This window comes from Brienomyrus brachyistius, chromosome 20 (assembly GCF_023856365.1).
Source record: "Brienomyrus brachyistius isolate T26 chromosome 20, BBRACH_0.4, whole genome shotgun sequence".
Taxonomy (NCBI): Eukaryota; Metazoa; Chordata; class Actinopteri; order Osteoglossiformes; family Mormyridae; genus Brienomyrus; species Brienomyrus brachyistius.
This window is the reverse complement of record NC_064552.1, coordinates 8764120-8779838: the sequence shown is the minus strand read 5'-3', so window position 1 is coordinate 8779838 and position 15719 is coordinate 8764120. Positions and strand designations below refer to the sequence as shown.

The following is a 15719-nucleotide window of genomic DNA, read 5'->3' as shown; positions in this document are numbered from 1 at the left end:
ATTGAATGTCACTGCACAGACGTGCTTTGGCGTAATGCCATCCTCAGTGTTTGATGTGTCTGGACCTCAGATGCGGAAACCAGCAAGAATGTCCAGTAATTGATGATAACAGACAGCACAGGGCCCCATTCTTGCACCCCCACCCCCCCCCTACGCGCATGCTTCAGTTGTGTAGCTCTCATCCGTATCTTAACATTCAGCCTCACCCAGTCTGGAACATTTTCTCTTACCATCTTGATTGGCTCATGGAAGTTTTACTTACACAAAAAAGTTCTGAGGACAGAAAGAAAAAAATGATGGGTTCAGAGAGATAACCAACCAATGGTAGAGTAGGTGGATCCAAGTAACTAGAGGAGGCAGGGCCAACCAGTCAGATGTCTTGGTCCTGCCTCCTGTAGTTGCTTGGACCCACCTCCTATTGGATCTGATTGTTATCTCTCTGAACCAATCGTTTTTTCCTCCTGATGGATCTTTCATCATGCATCCAAGCTGAGTGCATTTCAAGGCAACTCTCTAGCACCATCTCTGACTGTTTCACCCAATCGCAGGGACGGGGGGATATAAACAACCCATGTAACCCAAACAGTTTGACGGCAAAGTGGTCCTGATAGAGGGCTTTTGCCTGACCCAGTTTCCGTTTTCTCTGATTTACAAACAGATGTCCAAAAGCACGCGGAGAAAAAGCTCTTATGAATGTAGTGAGAGGAATGATTACACCCACAAAGTAATTAATGTCCTTCTAAATACACCAGCTGGGAGACATAAATGTCAGTGTAGTGAAGAGCTGCTGAATTTGATAGCTTGGTCAATGTTATGGGAAATTATCACTGCGTAGTCACTGCATTTAAACACATGCTTATTTCTTTTACCGTTTAAAATAAAATTTTTCATCTCACTTCTTTGCAATGGGTATGTAATGGATATGATTGACTTACATTTATATAACTCTCTTTGGGTTCTTCATTTATTTTTGCTCAGTTTTTGTAAGACCAGACTTCAATTTGTTTAAAAAATCCGAACAGCCCATGCTATGCTAACTGCTTATCCTGGTCAGGGTTATGGGCCTGGAGCCGATCCCATGCAGCACAGAGCAATAGGTCGGAGTGAAAGCTGGATGGGATGCCGGTCCATTACAGGACACGCACACAGACAGTTATACTCTATGGACAGTGTAGGGATGCAGGTCCATTACAGGACAGGCACACAGACAGTTATAGTCTATGGACAGTGTAGGGATGCAGGTCCATTACAGGGCACGCACACAGACAGTTATACTCTATGAACAGTGTAGGATTGCAGGTCCATTACAGGGCACGGACACAGACAGTTATACTCTATGAACAGTGCAGGATTGCAGGTCCATTACAGGGCACGGACACAGACAGTTATACTCTATGGGCAGTGTAGGATTGCAGGTCCATTACAGGGCACGGACACAGACAGTTATACTCTATGGGCAGTGTAGGATTGCAGGTCCATTACAGGGCACGGACACAGACAGTTATACTCTATGGGCAGTGTAGGGATGCCGGTCCATTACAGGACACGCACACAGACAGTTATACTCTATGAACAGTGTAGGATTGCAGGTCCATTACAGGGCACGGACACAGACAGTTATACTCTATGGGCAGTGTAGGGATGCCGGTCCATTACAGGACACGCACACAGACAGTTATACTCTATGGACAGTGTAGGGATGCAGGTCCATTACAGGACAGGCACACAGACAGTTATAGTCTATGGACAGTGTAGGGATGCAGGTCCATTACAGGACAGGCACACAGACAGTTATACTCTATGAACAGTGTAGGATTGCAGGTCCATTACAGGGCACGGACACAGACAGTTATACTCTATGGACAGTGTAGGGATGCAGGTCCATTACAGGGCACGCACACAGACAGTTATACTCTATGAACAGTGTAGGGATGCCGGTCCATTACAGGACATGCACACAGACAGTTATACTCTATGAACAGTGTAGGGATGCCGGTCCATTACAGGGCACGCACACAGACAGTTATACTCTATGAACAGTGTAGGGATGCCGGTCCATTACAGGGCACGCACACAGACGGTTATACTCTATGGGCAGTGTAGGGATGCCGGTCCATTACAGGGCACGCACACAGACAGTTATACTCTATGAACAGTGTAGGGATGCAGGTCCATTACAGGGCACGCACACAGACAGTTATACTCTATGAACAGTGTAGGGATGCCGGTCCATTACAGGACATGCACACAGACAGTTATACTCTATGAACAGTGTAGGGATGCCGGTCCATTACAGGGCACGCACACAGACAGTTATACTCTATGAACAGTGTAGGGATGCCGGTCCATTACAGGGCACGCACACAGACGGTTATACTCTATGGGCAGTGTAGGGATGCCGGTCCATTACAGGACATGCACACAGACGGTTATACTCTATGGGCAGTGTAGGGATGCCGGTCCATTACAGGGCACGCACACAGACGGTTATACTCTATGGGCAGTGTAGGGATGCCGGTCCATTACAGGACATGCACACAGACAGTTATACTCTATGAACAGTGTAGGGATGCCGGTCCATTACAGGGCACGCACACAGACAGTTATACTCTATGAACAGTGTAGGGATGCCGGTCCATTACAGGGCACGCACACAGACAGTTATACTCTATGAACAGTGTAGGGATGCCGGTCCATTACAGGGCACGCACACAGACAGTTATACTCTATGAACAGTGTAGGGATGCCGGTCCATTACAGGGCACGCACACAGACGGTTATACTCTATGGGCAGTGTAGGGATGCCGGTCCATTACAGGACATGCACACAGACGGTTATACTCTATGGGCAGTGTAGGGATGCCGGTCCATTACAGGGCACGCACACAGACGGTTATACTCTATGGGCAGTGTAGGGATGCCGGTCCATTACAGGACATGCACACAGACAGTTATACTCTATGAACAGTGTAGGGATGCCGGTCCATTACAGGGCACGCACACAGACAGTTATACTCTATGAACAGTGTAGGGATGCCGGTCCATTACAGGGCACGCACACAGACAGTTATACTCTATGAACAGTGTAGGGATGCCGGTCCATTACAGGGCACGCACACAGACAGTTATACTCTATGAACAGTGTAGGGATGCCGGTCCATTACAGGGCACGCACACAGACAGTTATACTCTATGAACAGTGTAGGGATGCCGGTCCATTACAGGGCACGCACACACGCAGTCATACCCTAATTAAAGATGCATTAACGTACATCTAAGATTACATTAAGACGTACATTTAACGAAAGATGCCCAGGCATCCTTTATGACCTCAGAGAGACATGACCTCAGTTTTTATGTCTCATTCAAAGGGCAACACCATTTTTACAGCACAATGTCCACATCACTGCACTGGGGCATTAGTATCCACACTGACCACATCATCGGCTAACCCGTTGACCTCACCAACACCTCATCCAGCTGCAACTTTCCCACTTGGTCTCCCATCCAAGTTCTGGCCAGGCCCAGACCTGCGTAGCGTCATATGGGTTACCTAGTCTGAACTGCAAGTGGCTTGCAGGTGGTATTGAAATAAATCATCGATGACAGCATATTATAGAAAAGTTCATTACTGCCATTCCTCAGCTACCGCCTCCCACTGGAGAATTAAAGTCGCATTAAATGGTCCACATCTAAAGTTATGTTTCCACATTTAGCTCCTAGCTTTGTCATGCACCTGTCGGGTTGCGTTTATTCTTCAGTCCATCTGTCCTGCATTTCACTGCCGCACCAACGTAACTGCTAAGATGGTCAAGATCTCTTCTGATCAACCGCAGCAGCTCTTCCTGAAAGTCAGCTGTCTCCATCTCCAGACACATTCCATCCATCCCTTAATTACAACTCCCAAACCCTGCCCATTGGTTGCCCCTTTGGGAAATGTAAGTTAATGAGAAAAATGTGTTCGTGGGCATCCCAGTTGCTTCTGGAGGCCAGGTGTTGTATTGGCTCTGGCAGGCGCTGAGGAGTGATTTCTACTGAGTAAACTGCACTAACACAGCTATACATGTCATTTCTGGATCCCCACTGCTGAGGTGACGGAAATCCCCTCGTCTGAAGACTGGGCTCGATGTGTTACTTCAACCTTTGTTCTTGGTAACTGGGCTGATCTTGTCCCTGAATTCACAGATTCACTCATCCCTTTCCATTTCTGCTATTTTTGCTCATTTCTTTGTTTGGGAGACGTGCAGTCTAGCCTGGTAATTCCATATTTTAATTCCAGAAGTCATTTGGTGTAAAAAAGTTAATGTATTATCTATGTGCCACGCCCCCCCTGATTATCCAAGTGTGCTTCCCTGATCATGTTCAGCTGTATCCTGTTGTTTCGCCCATTCTTGTCTATATCAGTCCACGTCTCGCCCTGCTTGTTGTCCGTCATTGAGGTTAGTGTCGTTGTGATGTCTGATGCACCCCCTCTCCCCAATAAATCCCCAGTTTTCCCCTGTCTTTCGCCTGCCTGCTTCGTCATTCCCTGCCTCCTGCCTGCCTGTCCGCACCTGTGAACCCTGACACTATGCTTTTATTGTAGTGATTTAATAGTAATTTGTAGTTCGTGTTGAAATTAGTAGTGGTGCAACAATTCTGAAATCGAGATAGAAACGTGCACCTCATGTTATGCCTCCTAAAGAGTTGCAAAATCCACCCCCAACACCACCCCCAACCTACTGCTATCGGTGCAGCCTGTTAACATTTCAGTTACATTACTAATGTTACAAAACTCATGTTTCATTTCCCAATTAACACTATAACACATGTGAATCACAAAATTATTATTGTATTTGAAGTTAGGGCAAGTTATATATTCTGTAAATTGTACATATTACATCTAATGTTTTACTGTCTTCTAACTGCATGTGTCACATGACTATTTTGGTCCAATCACGACTGAGTGATCATGCCTGCGGTAAAAGCTAGGCTAGTCTCATTAGCTAAACATGGATAATAACTCTGAGATTGCAGAGCCCCTGGGCACATTCAAGTCAGGGCTGTGGGAACATTTTGTGTATCCAGTAGGGTATAGTATTGTATTGTTTATTTTTGTTTACGTTGTTATTTTATGTGAAGGTAATTTAACATGTCCTTTAGTGTTCTTCTGTTTAGTGGCACAAATTCTTGGAGACTAATTCTGAATCAAACCGTGGATTTAGAGAGTCAGGACAGTCCTTGAAATCAATAAAACCACAGTTAAAATCATTCATTCAAAGTTGCTATTTATGAAGAGTTATTTATTGATACAGTTGGTCCCCCTGCATGTGATACTTTCAAAGACCTTCCACGGACAGCTGAAACTGCGGATGACTGTGAACCATCAGCGGACCCTATAAGTAATGTGATTTTCATGTACTTATGATAATTGATAAGTTACACACAGCAACACATTAACAATATTAAATATAAATCACATTGTACATTATTATTTAGTACTATACAATACAGTACTCTCTCGCTAATGGATGGAGGGATTATGGTGCTTCAGCCTAATTCTCAAGAGACGACAGAGCCGTGAAAAAATATCATGTATCAAGGGATGACAGAGCAATGAAAATCTTGCTATTTGTAACCCTCAAAGGATGAAGGAACAATGAAAAAACTATTTGTTACACGTGTTTTTTTTTCAGTACGCGATGTGTCGCAGATAACCGAAATTGCAGACACAGAAACAGTGAATACTGGGGAGCACTGGGAATAATGTGCTTGTACTGTACATGGTTTGAAGGCATCATTTACGGCTTCGAAATGAGAAATCCGCTAAGCATAATGGTAAGAAATGAGGGAAAGGACACCTTGTTCATTTGCTTTTCTTGTCAACCAGCCTGTAGTTCCGTAGCGCTGGATGACATCTTGAAATGTTTGGGTGAATTCAGTGTTTACAAAGACAGTGCATTTATGGGTTCTTGTTAAAGTTGAATTTGAAGTCCCCCCCCCCATCACAAAATTGTTTTTAACTCTAACCAGGTGCGAGATAAATAGCACTTCTAATGTTTCCTCATGCCGGTTGGCCTGGAACAGCATCATAAATTTGAAAACTCCAGTCTAATCTACTGGTTCTTGCAGAGAGAACAGAAAACAATGTGTAGGTACTTAATGATTAGACAAATTCCAAATTTTCCTGTTTAAATGATGTTTCCCAACAAATTGCCGTTTCTGGAAAGACATGCAAACGTTTGCTGGCAATTTCCAGTGTCACTGGACAAACACACACTTTTCATCTTGATTCATCTTATGGAACCTACAGGAAACCTGCCTAAAAATGGATGGAACACATGAACTTTGCTCACTGAACAGTGGTGGGATTCGAACCTCCAGCCCCAAAGATGTAAGGTTACAGTGTTACGCACCGTGTGTTTACGACAGCATCTCATGTGATATCTCGTTCTGATCTCTGATCTTTGTATCGTTTTCCGTTGCTGTGAGTGAATGTGTCGAGTGTGTCCTGTGATGGGTTTGAGTCCCATCCTGGGTTGTTCCCTACCTTGTGCCCATAGGCTTTGGATCCCCCGCAACCCTGAATAGGACAAGTGGTTACAGGAAATGGATGGATCGGTCCCAAATATCCAGAAGGCCACTGAGAACTTGTGCATTGATAACAGAATGAAGAATGTCAGACCTTTAAAACCAATAACCTGTGACTTGTGCAGTGATGTAGGGCGGTTTCCCTCATATGAAAGAATATTTAAGCATGTGTGCATTTGAAGTTGACAAATGGAAGGTGTTCCCCAGCTCAGAAGGACGGTCTCACGCACCTTGGTGTGTTCCCGTGTGCCGGTACGGTCCCCGCGATTCCCAGGATGGTCCGGAAGAATTCCGAGCCCCTACTGTGAAAGACGAGCGGCACTGAAGGGAGGAAAGAAACTGTAAATCCATGGAAGACCAAACCAGGGAGGGGGAATCTAGATACGTTTGGCTCGCTGAGCAGTGCAGCCATCACAGCTGCGTAATTCATGCCCGGCTCCTGTTTAATGCAGTAAACGGTTCCTGTTCTCTCCAGTGCTCTTAATTCATCTGCTAGGAAAAGAAATATGCTTTCCTGTTATAAAAAGGCTAGCCTGCTCCTTACACAGATCCATTGCTGCCATATCTATGAGTGATCTATGACCTGCGTTTCTATGTGGGAGGGACGACTTAAATCCAAATCCAGCATCATGTGATCAAATCAAGATTAAGGTTAAAGCTTGTGTTTATAATTTCAGATTTTAATTGACTCTGTAATCAGTTAGCTTGTCCATGCTTTTCTCTTGAAGCTATTTGTACCAGCTGCTCTCATAAAATGTCCATCCTGTTCCTTGATTTCTGCCATGAAGGACTTTTAGGAGTTCTGGATATGAAGCATGGTAGGTTCAGGAACACTATGCTGATTATCAGGACAGGGATTAAGCACATAGCCGACTCTGTTATTTATTCATCTGCATCACAGTGAGGGCCAGCTGTGACCTTATAGTTTTATAGATATAGAAGGAAGAGAAAAGATGAAAGGATCAGGAGGACAGCAGGGCATCCAGAGAACACTAACCTCCCGTAAAAACATTACATATTAATACATTCATCAATTATTATGTGGATCTTCTGACATCCCATCCAGCGTGTCCCCTTCCTTGTGCCCAGTGCTCATTGGCATGGATCATTGGAGTCTAAGCTCACTGTGGCCATGTACTTGATAATTTAGAAGATGGATGGATGGATTATCGGAACGGTGGCGCAGTGGTTAGCACTGCTGCCTCCCAGCGAGAAGCTCTCTCTCTCTGTGTAGAGTTCGCACGCTCTCCCCGTGTCTGCATGGGTGTCCACCGGGGGCTCTGGTTTCCTCCCATGGTCCAAAAGCGTGCAGGGCAGTTGGGATTAGTGAGGATGGATTATACTATATTTCATTTTGTTTTTTGGTTTTTTTCTTCCTCAAAATCTGCTTTACAATTTTTTGCATATTTTTAATGCTGGACCCAGTGAACTCTGTGAGAGTGCTGTACAAGTGGCTGATCTGGAAAACAGTATCTGTTATGGTTTCCTTGAAGAAAAGAGTGATTATCAGTGACAGCACATTTTTAAGGAGATACTTAAATTTCTGGTATATTCACCCTCTAGGGTTGTTTGGAGTTTATTTTTGAGTGTAATGTGTCTGTGAGCTTTAGGCTATGTGCTTGGACAGAGTGCGGCTCAGTGTGTTAGGCCTCCTGATGTGTGAGTTGGGCCTCCTGATGTGGGAGTTAGGCCTCCTGATGTGTGATTGGGCCTTCTGATGTGTGAGTTAGTCCTTCTGATGTGTGAGTTAGTCCTTCTGATGTGTGAGTTAGGCCTTCTGATGTATGAGTCAGTCCTTCTGATGTGTGAGTCAGGCCTTCTGATGTGTGAGTTAGGCCTTCTGATGTGTGAGTTAGCTGCGTCTTGATGAAGTTGGGAGCTTTTGTGACGCCGCACATGGCTTAGGGAGGTACCATCTTAGCTTAGGGGTGTTAGCTGCCCATCATGAAGCATGGTAGCATTCAGGTGCATGGCCCTTTGAGGTTAAGGATTAAAGAAGGAGGGCATACTGGGGAGAAGGAGGGAGAAAGAAGGTAAGTGAAGTTTGATATGGAAGAGTGTAACTGGGACTCGCTGACTCATCAGTTGTCCTGTTCATATCATATATCATGAATCATATTGTAGCATATATCATGTTGTGTTGGTTATGCTGGATGTCATTATTGTGCTGTCTGTATTATTTATAAACGGCAAAATGCTGAAGTTAATTGGAGTTACCAAATTGCCAATGTGTATGCAAGTGTGAGTGCGCCCTGTGATGGGTTGGCGCCCCATCCTGGGTTGTTCCCTGCCTTGTGCCCTGTGATGGGTTGGCGCCCCATCCTGGGTTGTTCCCTGCCTTGTGCCTGTAGCCTCTGGGATAGGCTCCAGACCCCCCCGCGACCCTGAAAAGGGGAGTCGGTTACAGAAAATAGATGGATGGATATATTGTTTACATCGTCATCCGGCTGATCTGCCCATCACCATTCTTCAGCTCTGGGCTGGCCACTAAGGACGTCCCAGATTATACCTATGCTGAAAGATCTCCTCAGCCATTCAGCCTTCGGACTTCCTGTTTGCGTGGCTTTGTATGCTTTGGTGCATGTGGTTGTTGTTTGCATTTATCCTTTACTATGTTCCTTTACTATGTATGTATTGTTTGACCATATATGCAACTACCCTCCTTGTTGTTGTTATATTGATACACTTGAAGGATTGTATGTTGAGTCCAGCTAATTTTATACTTTTCTGATACTGAAAAAAATGCAGAACTACTTGAGATCAGAACAATATTTATTATTTAATGTATATTGCTGTCATATATAGGGGGTAGACAAAATAATGGAAACACGTAATGTCATATTAATATCAAAGACCTACTTAGGAGTAGGGCTGCCGTTTGCCATCTGATCAGCTTTGATTCTTTGATTGTTCCCATGAAAGTGGTGTGTGGAAGGATATTGGATGGGATTCTCCTTTGCAATCTGTGCTCCAGAATGTCGCATAAAGGTGCATTGATGTTAGATCTAGTGATTTGGGAGACCAAAGACAGCGGCTGATTTCATGCTGGTGTTCATGAAGCCACTTTTTAATTTGTTTGTTTGTAGGCCTGTGTTTAGGGTTATCATTAGCCTGCAACATGGGGAAATTATAACTAAATTGTTTGCACCATACTGCCAACTGGGTCGTATAAGCTGACCATATTCCTTAGCTGTTGTAGAATGATGCAGAGCAATGATCGGACCTAATGAGTGGCATGCGATGGCTCCCTCAACCTTTGTGGATTCCACATTGTGGACATCTTTTGGCTTTCCCCAAACGTAGACCTATTTTTTAGATTTAAAGACAGCTCTAAATTCAGCGTTCAGGACATGCAGTTTTTATTAAGCCTGGGTGACAGAGATACAGACTGAATTCTGTGGTGATCTTTGAGGTCACACATTTTAAATAGTAATATTATTGACCCTGTTAAATATCCATCTTTCTCTGTTGGTGAACTTTGACCTGTTCATTCAAATTTCACTTCCTCCACAATTTTTCTGATTTCTTAATTTTCCAGTTTGACCTGGCAATTCAGGCACCAGGTTTTTTGTTTCTAACTCTGTTAATTGCCTGATGCAGCTTTGAAAACTTACGTATTAAGTGCTATTCAGCATTCAGCATCACATGACTCACCTTTGTAAATGTGCTTGTGATTACCTGTAGTTATTTCAAAACTAAAACCCTTTTCCATTTAGTGTTTCTGTAATTTTGTCTTCTTCCATATGTTAATTTTAGTAGTTTGTATTTTCTGTTTAGATGTTCATATTTCGACGAGAATTTAAATGGGTACTGAAAATGTAATTCACTGTGCATTTAAACAATAATTTTCCTGAGAAAAGCAATATTTAACTGCACAAACACTTGGCTTCCTTTGCTAGTTGCAAACCAAGTATAATTTGGCCGGTGGTTCCTAAAATCACGTTTCGTAGACTGCCAAAGTGTTTGATTTCTTTTTTTAGGGGTAAGTGCTGGCTTGTGTATAGATGTTTTCAAGGGCCTGTGCATTTCTTTATCTCTGCATGTGGAAAGAATACCGAAAAGCAAAATTCCGCACTCATTGTTTTTTGCGTGCTGACGGTGTAAGTAGAGGCTGCATAGGTTACGTAAGTGATGTTTTCACAACAACGACGACAGAGCACTAAGAAATCAAAGGGCATGCAATTAAATGGGTGAAATGACTCGTTTTCATGGCACAACTTGCAAATCACGTAAGATGCGGTGCACAGCTGTTGACCTGTTTCTTCTGTAAAATATTGCTTGGAGTTTTCTTCTCTGGTGGGAATTTGTTATTACATTGTTTATCTAACTATATCATTCAGGCGATGGGAGGAATGCAGATTAATGGTCTTTTATCTCCTTTAGATATAATAATTAGGGATGAGTAGTATTGGTAACACTTTCCTAGAGGGGGCAAAAACAATGCGGTATTACAATCTTTCTTAAAGTATTAATAACCAAAAAGGTGTTTGTTGTATATTGATCCACAGGTCTTGTATTTCTTGCAGTTACTGTATTTGTTCATGATTCAATTAATAACTGAGTTGCTAAGTTACTCGCGCCCCCTGAAGTAAAGCGCTACTGGAGTATTAGCATATATAAAACATTTTGCTTTATATATTGTTCTACATTAGCACCTTATCAGGTTAAAAACCACTGATGGAGCTTTCTGTGCGATTTGCTTTGTATGCATTCGCAAATTTCTTCTGTTGAATGGTCCTCACCTCATTTATACCGGTGGAATTTCACCAGGAAAGCTAAGGCGGAGGATTATGCGGCAGTGCGCACCGCACGCCCCGAAAGGTTCACGGTCATGTGACCTGTATTGATCCTTGGTTTGTGACCTCGACGAGCTCTTGTGTAATCACGCAGGTATCCGTTCACATTTAAGCACAGAACTAACATTTTCATTCATTCATAGTTGGTAGCATGACAAGTAGACCTTTGTGCTCACAATGGGAAGGTCGAGGGTCCAAATCCCTGGGGGTGTCCCTAAATTGTGACCCTTTGTTCTACCGTGAGGTGCTTTGAATAAAACTATTATTATTAATAGATGTTCCAGCTTTATATTTCATGCCAGAATTTTTTTTCTGGTCAATTTTTTATTCAGGAAAAATCAGAAGAGTATTACAAGCAAATAACTTTCCATCATGTACAACAACAAACACCCGACCCCCCCACCGACGCCCTCGTCTCATCCCCTCCATCAGGCCCTCATGCCAGAAACTGACAATAACAGTTTTTCCTTATTTTGTTTATCGTTTTTTTCATTATACAGTTTCTGAAACTTGGTGACTGATAATAGAGGGGAAAAAAGAATTTCCGACGAATTTTAGCCTTTACATTCACTGCCGGCACCTTCGCCCAGGACGCGCTTAAATAAACACCCACAGACTCCGTTAAAGAAGGGCTACACCATACACATGTTTTCCTTATCACTGCGGCCCTGAATGGGTTAACTCTGGTAGAACGCTCGGGTGCGGGGGAGCTTGCGTCTTACTCAGTCCCTGTGGACATGCACTGCACCAATGGCTCTGCCAGATGGACTAAAACTCATTAAATGTACCTTTTCGCTCCTTTCTTTGTAAGCCACGTCAGCATTTTCCAGTGCACTTATTTGTCCGTGCATTACTTTGATCTCTTGCAATATTTTTATTATATAGTCTCATACTGATGTTGGTTTAATTTTCATAAGGCTCTGCAACTGTGTCGTAGTTTCATCACACAGTACACAAAAAAATTGGATAAAAGTTGGATAAAAGTGTTTACTAAATAAATAAAAAGTAACGCAAGTGTAAGAGTTTATGTGCGATCGGAGTAGAAGAACAGAAGAGACGTTTTAAGCAGCTTGTAGATAGCTTATAGCAGATCGTAATGTACGGAGACAATGAATAGTAGGACCATTGCCTTCTTAAAATGGTCCACAGAGTGTTATTCGGGAATTGATGAATGATTTGAGGTTGAGTGCTGCTTGCAGAGGTCTTAGGTGCTGGCTGTCCTATAATGACGTCTTTCTTTTTTTCCAGGCGGGTCTGATCCGCACTGATAACGGTGAGTTCTTCATCGAGCCCCTGGAGAAGGGACAGCAAGAGGAAGAAGGCAAGGGCCGCGTCCACGTGGTGTACCGCAGGTCCGCCGTCAAAGGGGAGTCGACGCAGAGAGAAGAAGACCTCCATAACGGTAGGATGGGCCTGGTGCATTATGGGAGAACTGCGGCACCATCCTGTTTGCATGCTGCTCTGTACATCACAGGCTTGCAGGAGGAAAAAATGTCTTAACAGGAATGACACATGACAGCAGGAATGAATAAAAATGTGAGGTCAGACATCTGTCCCCTTTAATTACGCTAAGTAACGGTTTATGGAGACTTCTGTCTCCCCTGAATGTCCGAACCACCTTTACAGTCAGATGTCCTCTTAGCACGCAAACGACTGAACCCCCGCTGCAGCCTAGAAGCTAATGTTACTCCGTCTTGATTTATTCTCCCTGGATTCATTAATTAGCTATGGTGGCTGCTGGTATGGGGCCCCGGTTGTCAAATGTCTCATGAACACAGTTGATTTTTTTTTTTTTCACCCCCCTCCATCAACAGTATTCGTGCTCTGGGCAGACTCCTCCCCCCCCCCCCCCCCCACCAAAATAACAGGCAGGCACAGCAGCTGCAGTATTCCTAGCAACAGCTGGTAGAGCGAGGAATGCAGGATTCCGGTGGATGTGCAGGAAAAACAGTAAACACCCACCAGTTGTGCTGTGAATTAAACAGATTCCTGCATATACTGGGAACATCTGGACATCAGTGCTGGGATTCGGTTAGTTGTTGGTTTATGGGGCAGTTAAATATACCTTTTACTTGTCCTTTGAGGCTGTTTACTATTGGTACAACATTTTCCTGTTAGAAGGAAAAGCAATTTCGGAAAAATTAGTGCTGCTTTAAATCTATCACTGATCTCTTTTTTTTTGCCTAAATATGATTGAATCGCCGTAAGCCCTGTAAACTTCATAACGACATTCAGTAATGGAAAACGTGACGTAAATATTTTTGCATTAAAACTTAGGAAATCTTTGAACGCCTCTGAGAATGTCTTATTTGTTTTAGTAATTTAATCTCCCTAGAGTAACGTACACTACGTTTTATTCCGGTTTCCTTTTTCTAAACGGTATGATAACGTAATCATCTTGATGCAAAACTTCGCCGAGCCCATCTCAGCGGCACCGAAGACTGTAGATGGTGGAGTTTGCAGATGAGGGTGAAGGACTGTAAGGCTATGTGACGTTATTGTCGAGCACCGCAAGGGGTTGGATTAGCATGTCCCGTCGATCTATTTTATTGCCTTAGATGATGCGGTGTAAGGCAGCGCCTGGTAATTACTCTAATTTAGCAAATTTTTATGCCTCATTTGTAATCTAATTGAAGAAATATGCCTACAGTGGCACGCAAAACAGGATACAAATTGTTTATGCATCGTGATCCTCATATCTGAAAGTTTTGAGCACTTTATTGCAGACTGAGAGAACATTTTTCTGAAACATTTGTGCAATGAAAGTCCATTACAATGACTACATGGAGAGTGACATCTGTTGTGTAAAAAAAATCACTTTAATTGGCCGGTAGCATTGTGGGAAAATCTCCGTTCAAAATGTTATTAGCCTGAATGCTGAGATAAAAACAAGATACAGTGAAGGTCAATAGCGTTCTGTGTGCTTCACCTGTCTGTGGACAGGAACATGTATGATAGGGTTAGGGTTAGGGTTAGGGTTAGGGTTAGGGTTAAGCCAATCTGCAGTGGTCATGTGCTCCTGTGTCTACAGCTGAATGAAAGTGATCAGCTTCTCCAGCAGTTACTGAGTCTTACACAGTGATCTGGCACGTCCTTCTGTTCATCCTGTTAGAAGGCCTGTCTGGGACAGCCCTGTGAAGATATTTGGACAGAAAGTCCAGTTGGGAGAACCCTATGAAGTTAGGTTGACAGACAGCCTGTCTGGGACAGCCCTGTGAAGATATTTGGACAGAAGGTCCAGTTGGGAGAACCCTATGAAGTTAGGTTGACAGACAGCCTGTCTGGGACAGCCCTGTAAAGATATTTGGACAGAAGGTCCAGTTGGGAGAACCCTATGAAGTTAGGTTGACAGACAGCCTGTCTGGGACAGCCCTGTGAAGATATTTGGACAGAAGGTCTAGCTGGGAGAACCCTATGAAGTTAGGTTGACAGACAGCCTGTCTGGGACAGCCCTGTGAAGATATTTGGACAGAAGGTCTAGTTGGGAGGACCCTATGATGCCAGTAGGCCAAATGGCCTGGTTCAGGCAGCTGTGTGGCACAGAAGGCAGGCTTGGGACAGCGCTTTGATGGTGCATCTCCGATACAGCAAATAGGTCAGGTCCTTCAAGCAGCCTAACTGCCGCATCCAAAGGAATGTTTATATGGAACTTACATTTTTAAAAGAATTGGAGTGTCTTGAACGACTCTTGTCAGAGCTCAGTTCATATCAGGCAAGGGTGAATTTGAGGACCTTCTTGTAGAGGAGCAGTCTCACATTCCTGCAGATACTCTTCTTTTCTGACTTCCCATTTGTTAATTGAACTCAGAACCTCACAGTCGTACTCTTTGATATGATTTGGCTTCGATTTTTTTCCGCATTAATTTTTAATCGTTTTTTTTTATGGCAGGCTATGTTCTTTTTATAAACTGGAATGCCTTTGATTTGGCTGGATTCATTTCTGGCTCGGTGGGCAACCATGGTACCGCTAAGAATCTGAAAGTGCAGTGTGCCAGCGTCCCTCAAACATTTTCTGGGTTCTGTTCCTCCTTTCTGTTTTGGATTTTTGACATTCCTGCTGTTTGCATCTTTATTTTCCCTACACAGATATAAAAAAATAGCTAAAATCTGCCATTGGACACCTAATGAGGTCAACCTTTCCCCTTGGGATAAACAAAACTATCTATCTATCTATCTATCTATCTATCTATCTATCTATCTATCTATCTATCTATCTATCTATCTATCTATCTATCTGCCTGCCTGCCTGCCTGCCTGCCTGTCTGTCTGTCTGTCTGTCTGTCTTTCTGCCTACCTGTCTGTCTTTCTGTCTACCTGTCTGTCTGCCTGCCTGTCTATCTGTCCGCCTGCCAA

The 15719-nt window shown here is 43.6% G+C and overlaps 2 protein-coding genes and 1 long non-coding RNA gene across 4 annotated transcripts in view; 2 read left to right on the top strand and 1 right to left on the bottom strand.

Moving 5' to 3' along the window:
• The window catches only part of LOC125716013 (inorganic pyrophosphatase-like), a 156173-nt gene that overhangs the window by 99456 nt on the left and 40998 nt on the right, over positions 1-15719 (bottom strand). The gene's annotated exons all lie outside the window — the stretch shown is intronic.
• The window catches only part of LOC125716009 (A disintegrin and metalloproteinase with thrombospondin motifs 14), a 51583-nt gene that overhangs the window by 6434 nt on the left and 29430 nt on the right, over positions 1-15719 (top strand). For both annotated transcript variants that reach the window (XM_048988216.1, XM_048988215.1), the window contains exon 3: positions 12615-12768. In XM_048988216.1, the coding sequence (XP_048844173.1) occupies positions 12615-12768 (154 nt within the window). The remainder of the gene's footprint in view (positions 1-12614; positions 12769-15719) is intronic.
• On the top strand, positions 13218-15622 carry LOC125716020 (uncharacterized). Its single transcript, XR_007384240.1, has 3 exons — positions 13218-14331; positions 14362-14630; positions 14791-15622. It is a non-coding gene; the product is annotated as an uncharacterized LOC125716020 (long non-coding RNA).